Raw genomic sequence first — 10,320 nt, forward strand, 5'->3', positions numbered from 1 at the left:
ATGAAAATTTGTTAAATTAAAAAAGACTTTAAAATTTAGACAAATAAACCCACCTAAAAGACTCATTTCCACTTTGATTTCTAGAAATATTAAGCTGATTGTTGAAGTTTAGCTTCTTCCTCATTTAATTTCTATAGAGGCAATGCTTGGTCATTAAAACATTATCACAACAAAGAGCAAAATATTCAGAATAACAAAAAAGCTTTGAAATTATTGATCTTCACACATATTTTACATATGCATGATTTCTCTAAAGTTGATAATTCCATATTAAAGAAAATTAGATACCAGATCTGAATGAAAACTTTTGGCATAGCATGATTTTATTGAGATACATGTTCTGACTCTAATGACATTTATCTTGCAGTGGATATTACTAATATTAGCCTATTTTCACCTTGATTCGGAATTCTGATGTATAATATATAGTATTATATATGTTGCTGTTACATTATACCCTGCACAAGAATCAATCTTTTATAATATATATCTATCATCATATGTTTTATTCTTTAGTTGCTCAATTACTCATTTATTTATATTTATTTATCTATTTTAGATGAATATGAAAATAGTACACGCCTTCATTTATTAGTGAAGGATGTGCATAATTTGCCAGAAGGTTTGCGCATAGTTGTCAATTTTGATAGACAACATGCAGCAATAGGAGAAGCAGCCGGACTCCTTGCAGGAATTTGTGGGCAATTGGCCACTGATTGTGTAGCATTTCCAATCAGTTTTGATAAGTGGTCAGACATTCCAGAGAGCTTTTTTGAAAATCAATGGAATATTTTTTTCCAAGTAAGAAGATTCCTTAAACTCTAAAGCTTATTTCTTTGTCATTATTTAGTTATATTTGTTAGTTAATATATATTCTTTGTTCCATATTAAAGGCTCAATTTTGCTTTAAAGTATGTGATAGCTTGGCCAAACGATTTCTGCTCCAATCGCTTGGCAAAAAATGGAGGGAAAATAGGATAAAGCTTTGGAACGAGTTTTATGATCCGAGGTTGAGTAAAACCGAGATCATAAATAATACACCAGAAGATATTGCTCTTGATCAATGGGCTTTATTCGTAGAATATCGTTTGAAGCCTGAAACTCAGGTAAGTACTTACAATCCTAGTTAAATGTTGTCCCACTAAAAAGCCTTATATATTTTACTACTATAAATAGGATATTGAATTCATATGGAATGTTGTGAATGCATGTTTAACTCTATTTAATTGTGTCCAAATTTATCTTTCAGAATCTTTGTAAGAGGAATCAAGAAATTTGGCAAAACAAATAATTCCTCATACTTCAGGTGCTAAATCAATTGCAATAAAAAGGGCTGAATTGGTAATCATTTCTATGTGTGGATTTCATACATTTAATTTTATTTTGGCATTATCCAATTTTTCAATTTATATCCACTTGTCTCCACAACTATTATATTTTATATAGCATAGGAGTCATTATGTTAGCACCTAATGCATCTCAGTTGTTAAATTGTTGCTATTAGTAACTTAATTTTATGCATATCTTTTCTTCAATGATATATTTCTTGATTGAGTCTTTCTACTTTTCTTGAATTTTAGACGGAAGAGACGGAAAAAGAATTTAGTAGGGTTCAAATGTGGGACATCACTCACAAGAAAACAGATGGAAGTTATGTTAATGAAAAGGCTAAAGAAATAGCGGTAAGACTAAAGTACAACAAGTAACTTGTTTGTATTTCTTTTTCTTTCTTTTTTTTAAGATAATATTATGTTTGATTCTTTCCCTTTCTTTTTATATATGTAGGAGAAGATTGAAGCATATAGCAGTCAACAAGCGGTGGAATCAACCGTTAATTCTCCTCTTGATGCTCTTGGAGTAGTTCTTGGGAAAGAGCACCCTGGTCGTGTTCGAGGTTTAGGCATGGGAGCTGTTCCAGCTGTTGCTTTTAAGAACAACACCACAAGAATTAGTCAGATGAACTTAGGTTCTTCAAATGATGCTAGCACATCATCTACTTGTGGTTCCAATGTGCAAAAAGAGCTGGATACTGTTAAAGCGCAGTTGCAAGCATTAGTCTCTTATATTGCTTTTAAGGAGGAGGTAAAATTCCAGTAGAATTAGCTGGAATGTTTCCTACTCAACAAATTTCACAGGTACAAATACAATTTATGTTCTTAATACCTTATTCCATGTGTAATACAAAAAAGTTGTTAAGTATCTTAATGGACTGGATCTACCAAATAAAGCTAACCCTATTCTAACATGCAGACCATCCTTTATCAAAAGAAACCTCGCTCCTTCTCCTTCTCTCTCTCCATTTCTTTCCGTCTCTCACTATCTCACATTCCTTCCTTGGATACTTTATTGAGCATGAATAGTTAATTACATTCTAAATAGAGATATCCTTTATTGTTAAATATGGACTATGCAACATTTAATTAATTAATTTATTTCAGGTATAGTACAGTAGCCATAGTTAAATGTAATTAAACATTTAGTACAGTAGCCATTATTAGTACGAACCTCATCAATGACCTATCAGATACAATGGTAATAATAGAAAGCATTATTGACTTTATATATGTCTCAGTCATATGAGTATATATTTGGCAGAGTAGTGCTTCCTGATTATTTTAGGATTGGTCCTTACAATAATGAGCATATTATATATTGTTGGCATATTATAAGACTCATAATAATCTTTATGGGCTCATTTTTGTATAGTGAAAGCTCATTGTTATCTATATGTTAGAGATATAACTTTATCTTTTTTATCAAGAGTAGAATAAAGTAGTAGCTCTGAATTCAAGTAGTATTGTATAAAAGTGCAGTTTGTGTGATTGTATATATATAGAGAGAATGGAAGTGGTGGTGGTGATGGTGCATGTGGTATATAGCAGTTTTAAGATAAGATATAATTTGGAGGGTAGCTACATGGATATTTATTTGACAAAATAGAGAGAGATCGATGGTTGAAATAGTTAAATTAGTGTGAGTTTCCTTTTCCTAATTCCCAGAAAACAGAGGATTTATTGTGCAAAAGTGCAGTTTTCTTTTTTGATTGAATAAATTTATATTAATAGTTTCAGATTCAATTTTATATCTTTTTTTATTGTACTCATAATTATATTTTTGTTGTAGGGATTGGATCAAGAGAGTGAGATTCCATCACCAAGAGAGTTAGGAAGTAGGTCTTCTGGAGCGAGCAACAAAGAAGCATGATCTTATATGATAAATATTTTATGTATTAAGTATTATAGATATATGTTAAGACAAATTATTGAAAAATGTTATTTTTGATACTTTGTTTTTGGATTATGATTTTTTATTTTTGGAGATTGTGTATGAATTAAAAATCTTGTTATGATGTTTGATTTAAGGTTATGCTTTTTGGTTATTATGAGATTTTAAAGTTTGAGTTCTAAAAATGTCACTTTAAATATATAGTTTCAATCTCATTTTAAAAAGTATAAAATTGTAATTAGGTAAAAACGACGGCTAAAAACGCCATTTTAAACAAAAATGGTGCATTATATCCTGGTAAAAATGGCAGTTAAAAATGCCATTTTAATCGAAAAGGATGCCATTATATCCTGGTAAAAACGACAGTTAAAAAATGCCATTTTAATCGAAAATAATGCCATTAAACCTGGTAAAAACGGCGGTTATAAACCCCATTTTAATCGAAAAGGATGCCATTAAATACAGGTAAAAACGGCGGATATAAACGCCATTTTAAATGAGGAGAATGCCATTAAACTCAGGTAAAAACGGCGGTTACAAACCGCCATTTTAAACGAGCAAGATGCCATTAAACCCAGGTAAAAACGGCGGTTACAAACCGCCATTTTAAACAACAACAAAACCGCCATTTTATCTGGTTAAAATGGCGGTTAAAAACCGCCATTTTAACCGCCAAAAAACCGCCGTATTATCCACTGGTTATTATGGCGGTTTTCAAAAAAACCGCCGTAATAACCGGAATGGCGCCCAGAATTCTGGCGTTTCTTGGAAGCGCCGTTTTCGGTAATAATGGCGGTTGTAACCGCCGTAATTACCTTAAAAAACCGCCATTTTACCTTTTTTTGTAGTGCCCTATGGGATCGACCTCACTCTTGTGAGTTATTACTACTTGATGCGACCGGTATACTTGCCGTTGGATTTGTGTGTTGGAAATTTATTTTTCCACAAAAACACCATCAAATTTTGGCGCCGTTGCGGGGGATTGATTAGATCAACAATGATTAAGTGGGTGAGAAGTCTAGATCAAGCATTTTCTTTTTTTTGTTCTCTGTTTTAAAGTTAAAACCAAGGTGTTTGTGTTTTTGCCTCACTAAGCAAACTCATATCTGATATGAGTAATTTCAATTTTCATTGGTGTTGTGTTCTACAAAATTCAAATGGAGTTCACCTCATCTTTTAATCAAACAAACTTCATGGGATATTGCCCACCATCACAATATGATTCAAGTCATTATTCTAATGATGGTTGGGAATATCACCAAGAAGATACAAATTCTGAGCACTTCAATCAATGGAGACTTGCTCCAGAGTCACAAATTGATCAAGCTGAGCACATGAGATACTGTCCAGAACCACAGAATGACTTATATCATTATCCTCATGGTGTCTGGACATATCAAGAAGAATGTGAACAATCAGTTAAAATGGGACACCTTCTAGAGACACAATATGATCCAGATTTTGATGAGTCTAACAACTACTCATATTGTGGCTGGGAAAGCCAAAATCAAAGAAATCTTAGTAATCCATACTGTGATGAGTTCAATAATTCTTCAATTGTGATTCAGAGGATCTCCTTCAAAAGTCCAGAGGATTTTTTGAAAGACAGAACAAGCCTGGAAAAGGAAAGAAATCCTCCGTCAGAGGACAAATGAGCACCTGGAGAACATAAGGAAACACTTAGAACCATCAAACAGTAAAAATCAATTTGTGAGAGAGGAAGTGGAAAAACAAGAACAAAAGGTCCTTGTGTCAAGTGAAATTGCAATGAAAGATGAGGAACATGAGACAATGATTTTATATTCACAAAAGCCACTTGAGGTGACAAAGAAACATGAACACTCACAACCCTCACAAACTTCCTTTGAATCTGTGATCGAAAAATATGAAGAGGAGATGAAGAAATCTTGGGAAGAACAACAAACCTCCTCCATAAAAGAACTATTAAGTCAAATATTGAGTGCAAAGAAAGGAGTGGAGGAGCAAGAAAGTGAGGAAGTCGTTCCAGAAAAGTCACATTCAATTGAAGTGGAGAAGTGCAAAGAGGAAAAGCTCATGGAACCACCAATGCAAGAGGCTCTTAATGAAGAAATCACTCCAATAATCACATAGTAACCAAGTCTGAATCTAAAGAAGTGAAGGCAACTAGCAAAAGCACCAATTCTGTCCCTAAGTCAACAAGCAAGCTCAACCAAGCCAATTTCAAAAGAAAGCTTGCTGAGAGGAAACCAAGAAAGGGGACAAAAGCTGAAACTTCTCCCCCCTTGAAGTCATTCCTCTTAACCAATTGGAAGAAGAGGAAGAAAGTGAAGAACAACATGTCAAGCTAATGACACTAAAAGAGCACTTGTTGGGAGGTAACCCAACCATAGGTAACATTTCTTCTCTGCTTTGTTTTCGTTCCTTACTTTGTTTAAATTCAATAAATGGGCATATGGTTACATTCTAAGTTTGGTGTTGTCTTGCAACAACTTGTTTTCAATCTTTTTGGATGATTGCATCAAATCAAAATGGAAGTGATACACTAAGATTCTAAGTTTGGTGTGCCACTTAATTCTCTATGCAAATCATTCAAGCAACATCACTTGTCTGCATAATCATATTGCCTTTTGCAGTGTTATTTTTCTTCTTCTTAGTTGGATAATTTTTGTTTTCTCTTTGTTTCATTTATTTACTTATTTTTAATGCTTTCTTTCATTAACTGTTTTTGTTAATACATCACCAAAACATCCTTATTCATGACAGACTCTTCATTTGGTGATTGTATTTAACATATAACAGTTTCTTTTGTTTAGTTTTAGTTCAAATAAATTGACATATGATTGCATTCTAAGTTGGTGTTGCTATGCAACAAAATTTTATTCTAATTCTTACAAGATACTTGCATTAATTCCAAGTGAAAGTGTCACACTAAGTTTGGTGTGCCACTTATCTTTTATGCAATGTATTGTGCACACCTTCTTATCTATGCAATCAAAATGTCTCTGTCTCTTGTGCCTTGATTGTTATCTTTCATTTTGCTTGCTTAAAACACATGTGCTACTAACATTTCATTGTGTAAGACATTCATGATCCATCTTAGCCCCATAGCCATTGTTCTAATTGTTGCTTGAGGATGAGCAAGCACTCTAAGTTGGCAAGGGAAAGGGAAGAATTGGAGAAAAAGGACAACAATAATGAAGATGAACTACAAGGTTGTAAAGTTCCTTTTCCTCTCCTTTGTTTCCAGCACTTTAAATTGCATGATTGTCTTTATATTCTCTGTATGCATGTGTGGTATGACTAAGCATAGCTTGAATTTTGATTGAAACATGGTGCTGTGACATTATAACTACCAACTTGAATCCTGTGAATTCAAAGCAAAAAAAAAAAAGCATCATGATCATAAACAAACAAGGCATTAAAGAAGATTTTAGCATGTGCATACAAGTATTGGAAAGCTAGTATGATTAATTGTTGCTCAAATACATTGGATTTTATTTAATTGAAGTTTACATCTAGGACATTTTGTGAATCTTTTGAAATCATGAAAACCTTGAAGAGGCAAATACAATTAAAGCAAGAAAAGAAAAAGGAAAGAATGAGAAAGCTAAAGGCTCTGAGTACCAATGGCAATTTATTTGCTAAGTGCTTGTGGTGTTTATGTATCAAGCCAAATGCTTGAAAACAAAACACTTAGAAGTCAAGGCTAGGCTCAAGTGCAAAAGCACTCCCTCAAGCTCAAGGCTCTAAGCATCAATGATTAGAGAGTCAAGAAAAGAAAAGAAAATGACGAGCTTAATAAAGTCCTCTAATTAAATGCTTGTGGTGCTTATGTATCAAGTGGTAATACTTGAAAACAAAGCATTTAGAAGTCGTAGCTTTGTTATTAACTCATGGGGCAAAGCACCCAAAAGGAGAAGCTAAAAAAAATCAAAAGCTTGTTTCAAGGAAGAATTATAGAAAAAGATTTCATAAAATAAGCTAGATAGAAGCATCAATCATTTACATCTCTTTTGTAATTGTAGCATGCATAGAAAACTAGCTTGCCATGAACATTAACTTGCTACTCTTCTTACCTTGGATTGTCAATCTTTATTGCATGATTCTTTTCTTGCTTGGGGACAAGCAAGGTTTAAGTTTGGTGTTGTGATACATGTCATCATATACCTATTTTTCTATGCTTTTTCATACAAGAAATTGATAATTTGTGCTTAAATATTGAATGCTTTTATACTTAATTGGTATATTTCCTTGATCTTTTAATTTTATAAATCTTGTAGGAAATAAGAAGAAAAAGAAGCAAAGAAGCACAAAAAAGGAGAAAAAGAGCTTTGGGACACACTTTGAAGTTGGAGCACACTTTAGAGCCTTAGGCCACGCTTTTAAAAGCGTGGCCCATGACCATATTAAAGGAGAATAGACAATCAGCACACACTACCCTGCTCTTGCCAAGGGCAGGGCAGAATCGTGATGCAAAGTGAGGTTGGAAGCAAGAATTTTCGCTAAGGTAAAATCTGGGCGCTCACAGCATGACCATGCCTCCTTCAAAGGCTATAACATGAGCTACAGACGTCCAATTGATGTGCTTCTAGTTGCGTTGGAAAGCTGACATTCAGAACTTTCCAACGATATATAGCAATCCATATTTGGCGTACAATTGAGGTAGGAACGAAAGGCATCTTTAAGGGCCAAAAATAAGCGAAAATAAACCAATGTGCTTCACCAAGGTTCGAAGCTGAAGCCTCACCCAAAGCAAGTAGCGCTCATTTTTCTGCTCTGCCCTCTTAGAGAGCAGGGCAATGTCGTGCTCTTCATGAAAAATCAAGGAAAATTGCTCCCCCAATTTTTTGCCACAAGAATCAAACACGGCACCATGAGGAAGCAAGAAACTAGGCCTTACTTTGGTGCCAAGAAAACCAAGGAAAAGAAGTAGCGTGTGCATCCACCAAGTTTCGAACTTGGAACTTCACTTTTGGAAACACTGCCCTGCCCTCTGCGAGGGCAGGGCAGCATTTTGTGGTGCATGGCCAGCGGGCAAAATCTGGCGCACCAAGGGGGTCTCGGCAGCATCAGCACGCACGGGCAGCAGAATCTGGCGCACCAAAAAACTCTGCCCTGCCCTCCACAAGGGCAGGGCAGCATCCTGTAGCACCAACACACACACACCAAGGGACGCATGCACCATTTTCTGCCCTGCCCTCCACAAGGGCAGGGCAGCCTCCTGGGAGCAACATATGGGCCAAAATTCAATTTAATTTAATTCCTCACCAATTGAATCAAAGCCAACCAAACCCATTTCTCCTCAAAACTAAAGCAAGCAAAGCCCACATCATCACTCAAAGGCACATGGATCAATTAAATTAGGATTTTCATTTTTGTAATTTGTTCTAATTTCATTTTCATTTTTTATTTGTAAAGCCTATATAAGGCATCAATAGAGCTCGGAAAGGGAGGCTAGCTCCACTAGGGAGTATTAGGATTTGAGAGCTCTCTCTCTTAGTTTTCATTTCTGTTTTGAAATTTTGGATGAGGTTGGAGAATTCTGTTTCAATCTTTAATCTGAAATCCATCTTTGTTCATCTTATGCATAATTTCTAAGAATTTAAAGTTGAATCTGCGTTCTCATTTACTGCTTCATTTCTTCTTTCTTCTACAAACTTGTTTTCTGTTGAATCAAGGAAGGGCTTGAGATCTAGACTTGTTTTCTAGTCTCATTGATTCCCTGAGATCTTCAACATTCTTTTAAATTGCTGCAAATTAAGCATCGCTTTCTATTTTTAATTCTTCAAGCAATTTTTCATTTCTGTATGAATCTGCTGCACTTACTTCATCTTTTTACTACTTTGCTTGATTGCACTTTACATTTTCTTGTTGAAGTTTTAATTCCCTGCACCCAATCCCCTTTACATTTGATGCATTTACATTTCTTGTCATTTAAGATTCTTGCAATTACATTTCTTGCTCTTTAAGTTATTTGCCAATTTACTTTCTGCATCTTTAAGATTTCTGCCATTTACTTTCTGTTGGCTACACTTCACACAATTCACTCAATGTAGCTTGACTAAACTAATCACCCACTAAAGTTGCTTGATCCATCAATCCCTTGGGATCGACCTCACTCTTGTGAGTTATTACTACTTGATGCGACCCGGTATACTTGCCGGTTGGATTTGTGTGTTGGATTTTTTTTCCACAAAACCCATCATAATCGTCCAAGATTCTTATAACTAGTAAAAGTTCTTTTATAATATCTAGCTACTGGTTTTACAGAAGTAGAATGTGATAAATCCACTTCGGGCCACTGGTGATGTTTGGATGGCTTGTCTATCCACGGTGAGGTTATTGGAGTGAACGCCAAGTTGTAACGTGTTTTGGGCGTTCACCTGGTTGGACGTGTTTCTTGGCGTTGACTCCAGACAGCAACATGGAACTAGCATGGAGTGCCCGTTTACGTCGTCCAAATCCCAAATAACGTATGGACTATTATATATTTTCTGAAAGCTCTGGATGTCTTACTTTCCAACGCCGTTGAGAGTGCGCCATTTGGAGTTCTGTAGCTCCAGAAAATCCATTCGAGTGCAGGGAGGTCAGATTCAACAGCATCAGCAGTCCTTTGTCAGCCTCCTATCAGAGTTTTTGCTCAAGTCCCTCAATTTCAGCAGAAATTACCTGAATCATAGAAAAACACAAACACATAGTAAAGTCCAGAAATGTGAATTTAACATAAAAACTAATGAAACATCCCTAAAGTAGCTTGAACTTACTAAAACAATGCCAAAAAGCGTATAAATTATCCGCTCATCAATCCCTGAGTTCCTTCAGCTCAAAAAGAATGAGTATCCGGGATCTGACATGAGATTAGAGAAGAGTATGGGAAGTTCTCTCTAATCCTATTCAACAAGTTGGATCTTATGGTCAAGAGTTTATGGATATCTAGGATGTCAAAGTATAACATCAATGTTTAGGCGGGGAATATTAGATTTCATCCAAATGAAGGTTGGGTTATTGCAATTGCGAATTCTCAAGAAGTATGGTGATGGATCCCGATGGGTTCCGAGCCCCAAGGGGGGAAATACCTGTTTTCAGCGGGGGAAGAGGGGGACAGGTTCGGAG

At 35.3% G+C, this 10,320-nt stretch overlaps 1 protein-coding gene across 2 annotated transcripts; it reads left to right on the forward strand.

Annotated features, from left to right (window-relative positions):
* The first annotated feature begins 1,554 nt into the window (after nucleotides 1-1,554).
* Nucleotides 1,555-3,382, forward strand: LOC140177879 (uncharacterized). 2 transcript variants are annotated; one of them, XM_072211397.1, is made up of 3 exons: nucleotides 1,555-1,682; nucleotides 1,792-2,135; nucleotides 3,124-3,382. In XM_072211397.1, exons 1-2 carry the CDS (start codon nucleotides 1,617-1,619, stop codon nucleotides 2,095-2,097), a joined length of 372 nt encoding a protein of 123 aa, XP_072067498.1. In that variant the 5' UTR covers nucleotides 1,555-1,616; the 3' UTR covers nucleotides 2,098-2,135; nucleotides 3,124-3,382. The 2 variants fall into 2 exon arrangements, with proteins under 2 accessions (XP_072067498.1, XP_072067487.1); XM_072211386.1 differs by having other exon boundaries at nucleotides 1,561-1,682; nucleotides 1,786-2,135.
* The last annotated feature ends 6,938 nt before the right edge of the window (nucleotides 3,383-10,320 follow it).

Source organism: Arachis hypogaea, chromosome 2 (genome assembly GCF_003086295.3).
Source record: "Arachis hypogaea cultivar Tifrunner chromosome 2, arahy.Tifrunner.gnm2.J5K5, whole genome shotgun sequence".
Taxonomy (NCBI): domain Eukaryota; kingdom Viridiplantae; phylum Streptophyta; class Magnoliopsida; order Fabales; family Fabaceae; genus Arachis; species Arachis hypogaea.